The sequence below is a fragment of the Myotis nattereri genome (genome assembly GCF_964212035.1).
Source record: "Myotis nattereri genome assembly, chromosome: 3".
Lineage (NCBI taxonomy): Eukaryota > Metazoa > Chordata > Mammalia > Chiroptera > Vespertilionidae > Myotis > Myotis nattereri.
The window spans coordinates 152551730-152569063 of NC_138077.1; the positions used below are offsets into that span (position 1 = coordinate 152551730).

At 37.3% G+C, this 17334-nt stretch overlaps 1 protein-coding gene across 1 annotated transcript in view; it reads left to right on the top strand.

The window, feature by feature from the left end:
* Positions 1 to 17334, top strand: part of COL24A1 (collagen type XXIV alpha 1 chain) — a 320488-nt gene that overhangs the window by 218756 nt on the left and 84398 nt on the right. Inside the window, exons 36-40 of the mRNA XM_081088262.1 lie at positions 1556 to 1609; positions 2062 to 2115; positions 3366 to 3419; positions 3963 to 4070; positions 17245 to 17298. Of these exons, the coding sequence (XP_080944388.1) occupies positions 1556 to 1609; positions 2062 to 2115; positions 3366 to 3419; positions 3963 to 4070; positions 17245 to 17298 (324 nt within the window). The remainder of the gene's footprint in view (positions 1 to 1555; positions 1610 to 2061; positions 2116 to 3365; positions 3420 to 3962; positions 4071 to 17244; positions 17299 to 17334) is intronic.

A 17334-nucleotide genomic window follows, 5' to 3' on the forward strand; every position in this document is an offset into this window, starting at 1 on the left:
TCCTCCCAAGTGCTGTCTCACAGTAGAGCGGTCACAAAGGTAGCCAACAGAAAAATTTAAACAATATAACTGTTGAAAAGTTGATGAAATCCTGGTAAAACAAGGGAAGTATAAGGGAACTAAACTTCAGCAAGGAGATACATCAAGGAGTAGAGGTATAACTTTGAGTTACAGAAGTAACCATCAGGAGAACTAAAAACAGAGGTTGTTTTATAAAGTAGTTATAAAACTACTGCTTTTCATTGTAAGCAGCTTTTCATTGTAAGTCCTTCTGTACTGCTGTGCATGGACAGCTTCTTTTAAAAGCAAAGTGAATATGGATTGCGGAAGCTAAGTCAAATGAAAAATTGGACTTTCTTTCATTGAAAGTACTAAGATGACATATATGATGTTTTAGTCTATAACAAGTATAAGGAACACTGTAACCCATGGATCAGAACTATTAAGGAAGGAAAGCAAACAGAAAACTTTAGGTCAAGGTATTATTATGAACTAATGCTTTAAACTACCCCTCTACTCCAGAAACAAGGGAATTATAAAATACATATTATGTCTTTACACACACACATATATACATACATTGCCCACACAGTGAAGGAGAGAGAAGAAGAAAGGATTGCAGAAGAGAGAGGGCTAGTGAGGAAGGGGGAAAGGGAAGGGTATGCATCAGCATTCTCAAAAACAAAATAAATATCTTTAAGAGACAAAAAAAAAAAAATACAAAAGCAATTGGAATACAGGCCTAGAAATAGCCGGTGATTATAAGAAGTATGTTTTCAGGATAAAGGGAACTAAAAGCTTTTCAACTGGACCCACTTATGAAAGGAAAGTGGAAAAAATGTCATAAATATATAGATAAAATTTTTTATAATGTGAATAAATTTGTATCCTTTTTGTATGACATATTTTATAAAACCAATAAAGAAAACTGAAATTTTTTAGAGGAAGTATATTGTAGAAGGCTTAACAGAAATGGGTGGGAAGGGTAAAAAGTGAAAACACACAGAAAATAGTATGAGACTAGAAAATTAGAAAAAAAATGGGAATTTGTCTTTGACCAAGGATTAAAGAATGAGTGGAACAATTAAAAGAAACTGGTCTTAAAAGATTTTATTTTAGCCTTGTCAGTGTGGCTTAGTGGTCGAATATTGACCTATGGACCCATTCCTAGTCAGGGCATGTGCCAGGTTGCAGGCTCGATCCCCAGTGTGGGGTGTGCAGGAGGCAAATCCCCATTGTGGGGCATGCAGGAGGCAGCCGATAAATGATTCTCTCTCATCATTGATGTTTCTATCTCTCTCTCCCTCTCCCTTCCTCTCTGAAATCAATAAAAATATTTTAAAAGGTTTTTATTTTGACATTTTAACTTTTAAAAAGTCTCAGATATTATCTAGTCTTATGCCATGAAGTTTATAAATGAGTATCAAAGACCCTCTCCTGCACATAGATATCTTACCCTTGGGCTAAAAACTACTAACATCTTATGATATTGTTATTGCCTTTGTAATTGGTTAAGGAATGTGTACAAATGATGTGTCAAATCATTCTCTTGTAGGGACCTTCAGGTATTGAGGGAGAGTCTGGTCTGCAAGGAGAGCCAGGTGCAAAGGTAACCTCCCTAAGTGGTAAAGGCAGGCAGGCCGGGTGCGTGTGTGTGTGTGTGTGTGTGTGTGTGTGTGTGTGTGTGTGTAGGTGGGTGGGAGGGGTCTCCAAACTTCACCATTGAATCCCCTATGTTGGCCACCTTTTGGCAAAACCACCTTGAAAGTAGGTGAAGGACAGCAGATAAAAATGGAAAGTATTCTCAAATGAGCCAGAAAAAAAAATTTTGTCAGAAAAATATTATCTGTATATGTGTGTATAGATAATACATATCCATATTTATATATATGAGAAGGGATACAAATAATATAACTAATGAGAAAAATATTAATAAATTAGTCTGGAGAAAAGGAAACAATGAGAAGTGTTTCAGAACTGCTATCCCCATGGTATACCCCCATAATTATTAAACATCAAGGTTCAATAGAAAGAGCTAACTCTTTCCCTTTGTGTCTTCAGGGAGATGTTGGACCTGCAGGCACTGCTGGAGTTACTGGGGAGCCAGGGTTACGGGTAAGGATCTACTAGAAACCATTTTAGTGCACTGCCCAACTATTTTAGACACTCAAAATCTAGCCTAAAGACCTCAAGAATTGCATAATAAACTTTTCTGTTGCATTTAGAAAATGGGTCTGTATTTTGTAATTTCAAAGCTCCATGCCAAACTCTGTTCATATTGTGATTTAGTAGCATTTAGAGTCCTAACCTCATATGTCCTTTTCTCAGAATCAGGTGTACTCTGCAGAACCCTTGCCAGATGTCACAGATTATCACTAATGTTAGCATTAATAAGAAATTCACAAGTACTAGTGATCAACTCTCAGTCTATTTCCTGACCTCACAAGACAGACAAAAGATTGAAATCCAATTTATACTGAAAAATAACTAGTCATGTAAGCTCATTCAAGGAAATAATTGCAAATAGTTGTAATTAGATATCTTACACAAGTTATTCTAATAGAGACAGCCTTTAATTTGATCTGTGGTAAGTTCTTTCCTAAGATAACAGTGCCTACATAATTTTGAGACATTTGTTTACTAAGAGCCAAAGTAGGGAGATATATTTTGCATCCAGTTTCTTCTATATTTTTCTCTTTTCTTGCAGGAGGGTGGGGCAGGCAGTGTGGCATCAGAGTAATGCAAGTGTCAGTGGTGGGAGCAGTGGGACAACTGTGAAGATGCATTGATTAATTTACTTTCAAATAGTTCAGGTAGCAAGAGAGCCAGTGCTACTTTATTAGCTTCACAAAGCATGGCGCTGCCTGTCTATGAGTTCTGTATCTATAAGACAGCTTCTTGATGTATCAGGGTCTCACTGTTGCTTCTCCTCTGTAAAGATAGACTCTAAAAATAAGGTCCACTGAATTTAATGGAATTAAGTTTTTATTAATCCCTGTCATTTTGCATAGCAAAGTACTATGATTTTATGAGCTGTGGTGTTTGCAGTTCTTAAACTCAGAAACAGAGGTCTAACTGTATAAATTACCAAAGCTGCCAACTGAATATATATTACCTTTTATTATCTAAAAATTACTGATAGTCGGGGGCCATCTTGTAATTTGAATTCACAACACTATGACTCCTTAAATCATCTTTAGAGCTGTTCTAGGAAAATGAAATCATGCTTCTATACTGTCAAATATTCCTTATAAATAAAGTAGAAGTAGGAATAGATGCTGCTTTCTATAGATACCAGAAGCAACAAAAAATAAAATAAAATGATTTAGCAAAATAATAAATTTACTGTTTCTACTACAAAATAGGGTGAGCCTGGAGCTCCTGGAGAAGAAGGTCTCCAAGGAAAAGATGGATTAAAGGTAAATTATACTTTTAATATTATGTATAAAGTAGATGTTTTTGTGAAATCTTTAAACTATTATACAAAGTGGGACAAAAGTAGGTTTACAGTTGTGAGTATGTGAAACAGAGTTTATTAATTAATTATTGTATTGTTATTATTTTGTTGTTGTTAATCCTTACCTGAGGATATTTTTCTCATTGATTTTTAGAGAGAGTGGAAAGGGAGGGAGAGAGGAGAAGAAAGAGAGAGAGAAAAACATCAATGTGAGAGAGACACATCGATTGGCTGCCTCGTGCAAAAGCAGGGGAATGATCCTGCAACCCAGGTATGTGCCCTTAACCAGGAATTAAATCCATGACTCTTCCATGCCTGGGTTGACGCTCTACCCACTGAGCAACACCGGCCAGGGCTATTGTATTATTTTCCATATGAACAACTGTAAACCTACTTTTGCCTCATGCTTTATATAACTATTTATGTTCTAAACAAAAATCTGCTTATTATGTGGTATAATTATTTTGCTAATTTCTCTTCCTTAAACATTTTTACTGGATTACAGGGGAGCCCAGGAGGAAGGGGACTTCCTGGAGAGGATGGAGAAAATGGAGAGACGGGCTTACCAGGGGCTGTAGGACCCTTGGGTAGACCAGGTCTGATGGGCCCTCCGGTGAGTACTGCTGGGTTCACTTTCAAATACTCATTGAACTCAATCTCCTACTTGCACACACACACACACACACACACACACACACACACTTGCACACACACACTTTCTAAACCTCTTATATGTGCCCTGAGTAATTGGAGGTGAAGAATTGTGGCTTGAGAGAGTGACAAACCAGGGTGATTATCAACCTACCTAACATCCAAGGAGGAAAGACACTGTTTCAATGTGCTACACGAGCCACTGACCTTTTTTTTCACATACTTTATTGAGATATAATTCACTTATACCATACTATGTTAAGTTTAAGGTGTACAAGATAATGATTTGATATATGTATATCAATATATATATATATATATATATATATATATATATATATATATATATATATGGCTAAATGATTGCCATAATAAGGTTAGTTGACACAAGTACCACCATAGTTACCTTTTTTTGTGTGTGGTGGAAATTTTTAAGATTTTTCTCTCTTAGCGACTTTCAACTATACAACACAGTGTTGCTAAGTATAGTCACCAGGCTGTACATTAGATCCCCAGAACTTATCCATCTTATAACTGGAAGTTTGTGCCCACCCATTTCCCCCAATCCCTGCCCCTGGAAACCACCAATTTACTCTGTTTCTATGAGCTCAGTTTTTTTAGATAACACCTGTACATGAGATCCTACAATATTTGTCTTCCTCTATCTGACTTATTTCACATTGCATAATGCCTTCAAGGTCCGTCCATGTTGTTGCAAATGGCAGAATTTTCTTCTTTTATAATTGAACTAGGGGCCCAGTGCATGAATTTGTGCACCTTAAAGGAACTGTGGGCCGCGAAGCCACGGTGTGCACAGGGGCAGGTCTCAGCCCATCCTCCACACCCCTCCTGCCATTGCCGCTCCCATGCACTAATGGGGCCAGCCCCACTTGCACCACTGATATCGGGGAGTGATTGGAGCCAGCACCAGCTGTGGGTGTGAGCAGGGCCGGTGCTGTCAGTAGGTGCAAGCCATCAGCGAATGCAAGCCACAGCTGCTGCCCTGATTGCCCTTCAGGAGCAGGGGGAGGTGGAAAATCCCTCAGGGGCGATCTTGGCCAGCAGTCGCAGCTCGCACCCACTGACAGTGCCGAGCAATCGGGACTGGAACCAGGTGCTGGCAGTGGGTGCAAGCAGCAGCTCCGGCGCCAGCAGCAGGTATGAGCACCTGGCAGGACCATGGTCCGCGGGAGCAAAAAATTTTCAGTAACCGCCAGAGGCTCACCATGATGACAGCGACTGGTGCCCACCGCCTTAGTCTGGCACCCCCGCTCACCTGCTCCACCATCTGGCCGCGGCCAATGGCCACCATGTTTCACACATGCCCCCTGGTGGTCAGCGCACGTCATAGCAACTGGTTGTTTGGTTGTTTAGTTGTTTGTTTGTTCCACCGTTCGGTCTATTTGCACATTAGGATTTTATATATATAGATAATATTCCATTCTACATATAAACCATATATGTATGTGTATGTGTATAAACATTTTTTAATATTAGTTGGTCATATATCTCTGTTCTTTATTCTTTCCCATTGATCTATGTTTTAATGCCAGTACCATACTGCTTTGATTAGTATAGTTTTGTATTGATATTGTTTGAAATTAGGAAGTGTGATGTCTTCAGCTTTGTTCTCTCTCAAGATTATTTTGGCTTTTGGAAGTCTTTTGTGGTTCCATGCAAATTTTAAGATTTTTTTTTATTTATTTCTGTAAAAAATGATATTAGAATCTTGTTAGGGATTATATTGATTCTGTAGATGCTTTGGGTTGTATGGACATTTTAACAATATTCATTTTTTATCTATGAACATGCTATCTCTTTACATTTATTTGTGTCTTCTTCAATTTCTTTCATCAATATCTTATACTTTTCTGTGTGCAGATATTTCACCTCCTTGGTTATATTTATTCCAATGTTTTTTGTTTTTTTTTTTAAATATATTTTATTGATTTTTTACAGAGAGGAAGGGAGAGAGAGAGTTAGAAACATCGATGAGAGAAGAACATCGATCAGCTGCCTCCTGCACATCTCCCACTGGGGATGTGTCCGCAACCCAGGTACATGCCCCTGACCGGAATCGAACCCGGGACCCTTCAGTCCGCAGGCCGACGCTCCATCCACTGAGCCAAACCGGTTTCGGCTATTCCAATGTTTTATTGGTTTTGATGCTATTTTAAATGAGATTGTTTTCTTTTTCATGTAATTCACTGTTAGTGTGTAGAAATGTGATGGGGTTTTGTAGGTTAATTTTTTATCCTAAAATTTTACTGAATTAATTTATTAATTTTAACAGATTTTATGGTGAAGTTTTTAAGGTTTCCTATATATTAAAATCATGTCATCTTCAAACAGAGATAGTTTTACTGCTTCCTTTCTTATTTGGATGCCTTTTGCTTATTTTTCATGCCTACTTGCTCTGGCTAGGACTTCTTGTACTATATTGAATAGGAGTGGGCACCTTTGTCCTATTCCTAATCTTACGAGGAAAAGCTTTCAACTTTTTACTTTTGAGTATGATGTTAACTGTGGGTTTGTCATATATGACCTTTATTATATTTCTTCTATACCCAATTTGTTAAGAGTTTTTATCATGAAAGGTCATTAAATTTTGTCAAATGCTTTTTCTGCGTCTGTTGATTATATGGTTTTTCTCTTTAATTCTATGCATATGGCATATCACATTGGTTTATTTGCAGATGTTGAGTCACCCTTGCACCCCTGAAATAAATCCCACTTTATCATGGTGTATGATCCTTTTAGTGTAAAGTTGACCCTTGAACAATGTGGGAGTCAGGGGCCCCGGCCCCCCATGCAGTTCAAAATTCACATATAACTTTTCATTCCCCCTAAATTTAACTATAATCCCTCAGTATCCACAGGGTATTAGTTTCAGGACCCCCTCCCCCCACAAACACACACACACACACACACACACACACACACACACACACACACTTGTGGATATTCAAGTACCTTATATAAAATGACACAGAACAATGCATAGTTGGCCCTCTACATCTATGGATTCAACCAACCATGGATCAAAAACAGTATTTTGGATCCACAGTTGGGAATCCATAGATACAAAATCAGGGATACAGAGGACCAACTGTATATTTTCTGGGGAGAAATCCATTTTTAAGTGGACCCACACAATTCAAATCAGCGTGTTTCTAGGGTCAACTGTATTGTTGAATTAGGTTTGCTAATATTTTGTTGGAATTTTTGCATCTATTACCAGGGATACATGCCACAATTTATTTTTTCTTGTGGTCTCTGTCCAGTTTTATTATTAGGATAGTGCTGGCCTCATAAAATGAGCTTGGATGTATTTCTTTCTCTTTGCAATTTTGAAAGAGTTTGAGAAAGATTAGCATTAATGCTTGTTTAAATGTTTGATAGAATTTATCAGTGAAATCTAGGTTTTCCTTGTTGGGAGGATTTTCATTACTGATTCAATCTCCCTATACATTATTGGCCTATGCAGTTTTCTATTTCTTCATTGTTCAATCTTGGTTGGTAGTATAATCTCAGGAATTTATCCATTTTTTCTAGGTTGTCCAATTTATTATGATCCTTTGTCTTTCTGGAGTATCATTTATTATGTCTCCTCTTTCATTTCTAATCTTGAGTTCTCTCTCTGTCTTTGTAAGTCTAACTGAAGGTTTGTCATTTTTGTTTAGCATTTCAAAAAACCAACTCTTAGTTTTGTTTATCTTTTCTGTTATTTTTCTATTCTCTATTTTACCTATTTCTGTTCTAATCTTTATAAGTTCCTTCTGCTGACATTGGTCTAAGGTTGTTTTTCTTTTTCTACTTCCTTGGGATATAAAGTTAGGTTATTTATCTTTCTCTTTTTTTAATATAGGCATTTATACCTATAAACTCCCTGCTTAGAACTGCTTTTGTTGCATATCATGAATTTTGATATGTTGTGTTTCACTTTTGTTTCAAGATATTTTTTAATTTCCCTTTTGATTTCTTTTTTGATCCATTGGTTTGATTTCTTTTTTGATCTATTGGTTATTCAGGAATGTATTTTAATTTCCAAGTATTTGTGAGTTTTCCATCTTTCCTCCTATTGCTGATTTGTGGTTTTATACCACTATGGTTATAAAATATACTTGGTATAATTTCTATCTTCCGGAATTTGTTGAGACATATTATGACCCTATATATGATCTATCCCTGAAAATGTTCTGTGTGGAATTGATAATGTGTATTCTACTGCTGTTGGATGGGATATTCTGTACATGTCTGTTAGGTTCATTTGGTCTATAGTGTTGTTCAAATTAACTGTTCTTCAAATTCACTTATTGATTCTCTGTCTGGATAATCTAGCCATTGTAGAAAGGCATATTAAAATTCCCAACTATTAGTACATTGCTGTTTATTTATCCTTTTATTTCTGTTAGTATCTTCTTTCTATATTTAGGTACTCTAATATTTGCTGCATAAATATTTACAATTATTATATACTAGTAGCCCTGAGCATGAATTCATGTGCCAGTAGGTCGCTGCCACCCTCCTGTAGCTCTCTGCCCACTGCCTCGCCCTCCTGTAGCTCCCCCCACACCCTCCTCATAGCTTGTTGCCTTGCTCTCTCCTGTAGCTCTCTGCAGCCCGCTTGTACCTTGCCGGCCCACCCTCCGGCTGATCCGAGATCTGGTCCTGAAAGCTTGGTTGTTACGCCTCAGGGCGTAATGGCTAATTAGCATATTCTTCTCTTATTATATAGGATTATTCATCAAATGACCCCTTTATCATTATATCATGAATGTCTTTGTCTCTTATGACTATTTTTATCTTAAAGTATATTTTTCCTGATACATGTAACTACCTCTGCTTTCTTTTGGTTACCATTTGCTTAAATATCATTTTCCATACCTTCACTCTAAGTCATTCTGTATCCTTAAAGGTTAAGTGAGCCACTTGTAGGCAGCATATTGTTGGATCTTGTTTTTTTAATCCATTCACCCATTCTCTGACTTTTGATTGGAGAATTTTTATCCATTTACAATTTAAGTAAAGATTGATAGGTAGGGTTTTGTGTTGTCATTTTATTGTTTCCTAACTATTTTTTAAGCCATTTCTTTCTTGCTTCCTCTCTTGCTATCTTCCTCTTTGATTTTATTAATTTTTGTAGCAGTATGCCTTGAATCCTTTATCATTTTGTATATCTACTACATGTTTTTTTTTTCTTTCTGGCTCATATAAAATATTTTATAATTATAACATCCTATTTTAAGTGGATAACTTCAATAGCATGAAGAAACTCCATTTCAGTCATTGTATTGTTCATCTCTAGGAATTTTTTTTTTGTCTATTTTAATGGTTTCTATTTCTTTTTTAAACTTCTCACTTTGTTTATGCATTGTTTTCCTAATTTTATTTAGTTGTGCGTTCTTATAGTTCAATGAACTTTTTAAAGAGTCAGATAGTTCATAGATTTCCATTTTTTAGTGTCAGTGATTAGTTCAGGACTAATAAAGGGCACTTTATTACTTTCCTTTGGCATTGTCACATTTACCTGATTCTTTGTGATTCTTGTATCCTTGCATTGGTATCTGTGCATCTGAGTAAGCAGTCTCTTCTTCCAGACATTACCAGTTTATTTGGGCGGGGAAAGATCTTCACCAGCCTGCTTAGCTTCGGGTACTCGATGAGTCATCTGGTAGCATTTGTTTGCTATTGGCGTCTCCAGCTGGGCAAAGGGAAGGGTTGCCACTGGCTGGTCTCTGCAGTTGGGTCAGCCTGCTGGCTGGGTTCCACATTCAGGGTGAGGGGAGATACACTAAATAGACACCTTGGTTGGGTGGAAATGCTGCCTGCACTCCATGGTTTCAGGGGAGGGATCCTCGCTGGGCTCTGCAGTTACCTATGGTAGGGTGTCATCTCAGGTTGTTTCCTGGCAGGACAGTGTCACTGGTTGGATTCTGTGATTATTCAGGGTCTCATGTTGTGCTCTCTAACTGAATGGTGTCACTGGCTGGACTCCACGTCAGGTGAAACCACAAGCATGGCTTCACGGTTAGACAGAGCCACAAGCTATGCCCAAGTTTGGGCAGAGTCATAGGCTGTGCTTCATGATCAGTTAGGCCACTTTCTCTGCTCCTGTATTGGGCAAGATCGCTTACCAGGCTCTCTAGTCAACTGGGACCTCCAGCTGTATATTGATTGGGGCTGGAAACTATTCTATGCTCAATGGTTAGTTAGGTTTGGTAGGGTAACTGTCTCAGCTGGCTGGGGTCACAGGCTATGCTCTGAAATTGGACAGGGTCACTGGCGGTTTTTAGTAATTAGACACGGTTGTAGGCTAAACTCTGCTGCTAGAAAGGGCTGTTAGCTGGGCTTCACAGCTGGGCAGTTCTGTAGACTGGTTTCTGAGGCTACCTATGGCCACTGTTCAGGTTCCCTGGTCATAAAGGGGTAGAGGCTATGCTCAGTTGTTGGTCAGGGCTGCTGGCTTGGCCCTCTGCCTGCATAGGGCTGTAGTATTACCTCCACAGATACCCAAGTTCTCTGGCCCTCATCCTGGGCTAGCAGAACAGGACTCCATGCCTGGCTTTTGGGCAGGGTTGCAAGTATTCTTTCCTGCCCAAACAGGGACATATAATGGGCTCCACAGCAGGTACAACTCTTTAGGCTGGAGTCCCAAACTGCCAAACAAGCTCCATGATGAGACAGGAGCACCAACTCCGCTCCACAGATGACCGCACTCCCTAGGATCTCTGCTCCTGTGTCGCTGCTAACAGAAATACAGCCTACCAAGATCTGAGTGCTGGCTGCTGTAAGCCCACTCCTCTTGGTCTCTATGTGATCCCCAGTAGTCAAGTCCCAGATTCCACCAGTGATCCTCATGAGGTAAGACCTGAATGAGCCACCAGAAAGCATCCCGCAGCACTGGTGGAGCTGATTGTCCACGTTGGCTTCCTTTTTCCCACTGGGAAAAAAAAAAAAAATGCTAGGCCCAGGGGGCCTCTCAGGGAGAGACAATGCAATCAGAGTGAAACCTCTCCTCTTACCCTTCTAATGTGGTACTTCTCAGTCTCTGTGTTTCAGGGTGTTGCTTCAGACTCACTTTCAAGTTCTGGGATTTTCACAATGGTATCTTGTATGTGGGTATCTGCTACTTGGCCTTCCAAGAGGGCTGGGGCTAAAGTCAGGAGTGATTTATGTCACTTTCCATATTATGTCACCTCAGCTATGGAACTACTGACATTTGAAAGGAATATTTTGTGCTGTCGCATACTTAGTTTGAATGAATATTTTTTTTTTTTATTCATGGAACTGACATTATTACTATAGAATAATATCCTAGCTCCAGGATAAAATAAGAAATCTTGCAGAAATATGGATAATAATTTATCCATATCTGACCTTAAATTGTAATACTCGCATGCATTACTTTAAGAGAAATTCTAAATGTCATATTGAACAAATTCTTCCACTTCAGGGCACATGGAAGATGTAAATAAATAATGACAAAGCTTCTCTTTTGTGAAAATGCTTCATTTATGATATTCATTGCACTCTGGATAAGGCCTCTCTGATCATCTTATTGATTTACTTTACTGTTCTCTCCTCCTTGTCTCATATCTTTAAATATGGGTTCTCCCCGAGATTATTCACGTTTTACTTCTCTAAGTATTGCCAGGTAGGGATGATGCAGCATGACAGTTGGTGATGGGCAGAGCAGAGAAGAAAGAGGGGCTCAAAACGAGGCATGGAAAAATGATGAGCACAGACTTCATCTGCTTCATAATTTTTCCCAGGAATAATCTTGCCTGTACACATCTTTGGTGCCTTTTTTTAGTAACAACACATGTGTGTTTCTTTTTTATTCTTTTTGTTGTTCTCCTTGGAATTTTAAATGCCTTTCAGCTCATAAACTCAGTAAAAATACCATGGCATATTTTTTCAAAAGAATTTTATGATCCAAGGAACTATTGCTTAATCAGACAGCCTGATGTTGGATTTATTTTTGTACTTTTAAAAACTTTTCCTTATGCAGTGTCACAAAGATGCTACCTTAAATTCTTCAAATTTAAATGAGAAAGTGAGAAAAGGAAATTAAACTTTTTAAAGTAAAGATACTCTTCTTATTTTCTCTCAGATTGGGAAATGAGATTTGGGCTAGAAATTAAGGCGAAGAAAGCATCAGTAACAAATACCCAACTCCAAGATGTAGACTTCTTTGAACAGAAGAAAAAGATTGTGTATTTTATGCTTGAATTCTGTGCTAAAATGTGCAGTTGCCTAACTCAATATGAGAAAAGAGTTTGGAATCATCTGAGAAGAAACATCTGCCTAACTTATGGTCTATCGTCCATTCCTAAAAAATAAAAATAAAATCTATCTCTGTGGTATCAAAGATCTAAACAGATGTGAAGCTATGGACTCCCAAATTGGATGTTTAAAAATGAAATGGCCTTGTTTTATTCCTTTAAGACAAAACTTGTTTGGACTTATTTAAATGTGACTTTTCCTATCTGTTTAAAGTGGTAAAGATATTAGGTACAGGTGGCTACCTTAAGAAGAATAGTAAGGTATGCATGACTCTTGTTTCTGAGACTGCTTCCTTGGAAACCCCAAAAATAATCAGTTTGGAAATATGAGGTCAGTGTCATTAAGGAGTAAAGGATAATATAAATCTTTAAGTTCTGAAAGATTCTATGACTTTGGTCTTAGGCTTGTTTGTTTTGAACAGTTATGCCATAAGTAACTCAGAAATAGAAGGAACCCTGCAATGGCCACTATGCAAGGATTGTTCAAATCCCTGCTCTTCCACTAAAGAGCTATACATTGTTGGGAAAATCATTCTTTAGTTTCTCAGTTTATTCATTATATATAAGAAAGGGGTTGGAGATATGCAGAACCTCCCAAGACAATTGTGTCAGGGAGGATGCTGAATGGGCTCCTGTTCCTCCTATTCCTGATTGAGTCCTCAAAGATCCTGGAATATATATTTAACATATTAGCTTCTGTTTAGGCTTTCTTCGAAAGAAAAGTGTTCTATGGCTTTTAAAAAAACATTAGCTTAGATGTTTCCAATTATTATTAGCCTTATAGACTGGGACTCTATTAAATATATTTGATTATTCATTAATTGAAAACAAAGTTTATGAATGCCTTATATGAACCAAGAACTTTGCTTCAATAGCATTGTGAACACCAAGGGGGACAAGATTAGCAAGATCCTGATCTCAGATTTTCTAATATCATGGAGAAGTCTAACAATAGACAAGATCATTGCAGGCTGTGATAAATGCGATGATAGAAATAAACAGGGTATTGAAAAGGAATAATTGCTTAAAGGAAGGGAAGCTGACTAGTTAAAGGTAGAGAAGCATGTTTCCAGTAGAGCAGTAAGAGAGGCCTTCTTGGGGAAGGGAAGATTAAGTTGAGACCTGAAAAATGAGAAGGGAGCCAGTCATGCAAAGAACTTTGGGAGATCCTTCAAGGTTGATGGAATAAAAAGGGCTAGATATGGAGGTGAGAACGATGTAGGTATTTTTGTAAAACTAAAAGGAAGTTTTTACAGCAGCAGCATAGTAAATACTGAAAAGTTGTTTGAGATGAGTTTGAAGAACATAGATGAGAAGCAGATCACGAAGGACTTTTTAAACCATGGTAATAAGTTTGGGTTTTATTCAAAGTGCCATTGAAAGGTTCCAAGCAGAAGAGGAGCATAGTCTTTGAAGGAAATCAGTCTATAACTTCTAAACTTTGTTTAATAGTAGCTAGTGTTGTTGGCTATCTCAAGGGATAAAACAAGTTCCAGGGACTAAATAGAACAAAATAAATTTGAATTACAAAAGCATGTTATGTACCAAGACAGTTTAATGAGGAAAGAATGGTCTTTTGAACAAATGGTGCCGCAAAACAACTGGATACTTGCATGCAAAAACATAATGTTGGACCTTACTTACACTGCACACAAAAATTAATTCAAAATGGGTCACAGTGCTAAATGTAAGAGCTAAAACTATAAATGTCTTGGAATAAAACATAGAAATAAATCTTCATGAGCTCGGGTTATGCAAAGTTTCCTTAGATAACACCACAAGTACAAGTGACAAAATAAAAAATAGATATATTGTCCTTCGTTAAAATCAATAGTCTTATACTTTGAAGAACACCATCAAAACAGTGAAAAGACTCCCGTGGAATGGGATAAAATACTTGCAAATCATATATATAAAGGGACTTGTATCCAGAATATTTTTAAAAAAACTCTTACAACTCAGTAATAAAAAGACAAATAACCCAATTGAAAAATGAGCAAAGTAAACAGCTATTTCTCCAAAGAAGATATATGGTTGGCTAGTAAGCACATGAAAAATGCTCAAAACTATTCACTATGCAAATAAAAACACAATGAAATACCATTTTACATCCACTAGGATGGCTATCAAAAACAAACATACAAAAAAAAGAAAAGAACAAGTGTTGATGAGGATGTAAAGAAATTGGAAGCCTCTTACATCACTGGTGAGATGTAAAATGGTGCAACCACTTTGTAAATCCATTTGGCAATTTCTCAAAATGTTAAACATGGAATTACAGTGTGCCCCAGCAATTCTACCCCTTGATGTATACCCAAGAGAATTGAAAACAGGGTTCAAATAAAAACTTATACAACCCAAATGACTATCAACTGATGAATTAATCAATGTTTATTAATAAATGTAGTCTATCCATACAGTGGGTTATAATCTATATATATAAAAGCTTAAGTGACCAGAATGCTGGAATGACCAGAACAACTGGTTGCTATGACACACACTGACCACCAGGGGTCAGACGCTCAATGCAAGAGCTGACCCCTGGTGGTCAATGTGCTCCCACAGCCAACCTCCCGTGGTCCCACCCCCTGTCCTGCAGGCCCTGGCCAGCAGCCAGCAGGAAGGCCCCAGACAGCCCTGATCACCAGCCAGGCCTAGGGACCCCACCCACGCATGAATTTTGTGCACCAGGCCTCTAGTTTGGCAATAACAAGGAATGATATATTCATACATGCTATAATACTGATGAACTTGAAAACATTATTCCTAGTGAAAGAAGCCAGTAATAAAAGACCACATATTACATAATATGTCCCAAATAGGCAAATCTATAGAGACAGACAGTGGTTTAGTAGTTGCGTAAGGCTGGAGGTATTCAGAGTAAAAGGGAAGTGACTGTTTATGGGTACTGAACCTCTTTTGGGGGTGATAAAAAATGTTCTAAAATTTATTTTGGTGATGGTTTCAGAACTGGGAATATACCAAAAACCATTGAATTGTACACTTTAATGTCATAATATGGTACATGAATTATATTTCAATAGAATAGTTAAAAATAGATGTGATGAGTTACTTCTGAGACAATACAGCTACTTACACAACGTTTTAAATAATCAATAGGAAATCCCAACTCCATCCTCTATTTTATGAGTAGACTGAACATCAAGTCAACTATTCTCTTTCAATGTGATTTTTATATAAAAGCACTCATTTTTGTAATTATTAAAGAAATCTATTAAAACATGCACATTGTAGAAAACATTGCTATTTTTCCAGTCTGCTCTGCAAATCTCTAAATACACAAAATGGTTGTAATCATGCTCACTTTTAAAAGGCAACATTTTATAGCAAAATATTACTTACGTATTTCAGAACAGGCACTAAAATGAACCAACTAATATCAGTGGAAGTTCAATAATCCCTCCAAAAAAGAAAAGAAAGAAAAAAAAACTATCTTTAAAAGGGGAAAAAAGTGAACAAAAGAACCAGGGGAGACCTTTCTCTTAATAATAAGAGGAAAAAATGCAGTATAGAATACAACCTCTTTTCTCACCCAAACGTACAAAAGGTTCTGAGTAGCTCCATTGCTGAGCTCTTCTGTATGTCTGGTCCTTTCTAAGATTCAAATGCATCATCTCACTTAATCTTAGGTACCCTTTGAACAATTAGTATTACACCCCTTTTATGTAACAGGAAACTGAAGCCTTTAGAAGTTAAATAATCTACCTATGGTGACAGAGCCAGAATATGCAACTGCAGCAGCCTGACTTTTAAAAGCTCACACCACTGACCTCTGTGACAGTTAATCGGCCTCATTTTAAAAGTTTGTATTAGCCACAAAGAAGTCTCAGGTTAGTGCAACTATAATTTCAACCTCTGGATGCAGCTAGAACTACAGCAATAGAACTTAACCACTTTGGCCTCTAAAATGAGTGACTTTCTGAGACTAGAAGAGTGTTTGTTCAGGAGCATAGGACATGAGTCATTTCCTTAGGTATCTGTTTATTCGTTCAACAAATATTTATCAAGAGCCTACATAGCACAGTGGTAAACCACAATTTATTTCTTGCCTACATCATTTTCGCAGTTTGCCAAGCTTTGGGACACAAGTTTGAGATTTCCATTTTCATTTCCAACTGATACAAAGAATACTGTGATTAATTATCAGCCATTTTAGGACTTGCACCCTGGCTTACTGTGGATCTCATTGTTGACCTGCAAACGCACATGATATCTAAAATATTTTATTTACTTCTACTAAACATAAGAGTGTATGTTGAACTTTTAGTCTACTTTTGTCTAAACAAAGTAGAATGAAATGAAATATCATTTTAAACAGTTTACTATGACTACCTCTCCATGTATTTCCCTCCTTTTCATCCCACAGATCAAAGAATTTCTCTTTAATCCTCTACTCCAATGAAATGTTGAGTTCTCCTTGACCATGATTAGATATATTTTGTAACCCTATACATTCAATAAGATGTTGAACCCACATTACCTTATAGAGATGCTGAAATGATGCCTTTGGATTTACTTTAATTATATTCTTGATAATCAAAATGTGTATGCTGAAACCAAGTAATTTTCTTCCTCTAATAAATAAATAACTTTAATTTTGTCTATCTTGGCCAGTCTGTATATGTGAATTTTACTCACTAGTAACAGCTGTGCCTCTAAGTCATCATGACCTCTTTTTAGATGATTAGCCAAACATAATATTGTGGAAAAGTAACTCTCATCTTTACTTAATCTTCAATTCAATAATTATGTAATATAAGTATTTAAACATCCTATCTAGTACTTTCTGTAACAATTGCTTACTTTTTTTTTATATTGAATATTCAGGGACCTGAAGGAATTGTGGGAATTCCAGGACAGAGAGGTCATTCGGGGAAAAAGGTAAAATTTTTTACGTCATTTTATGCTGGTTTTCTT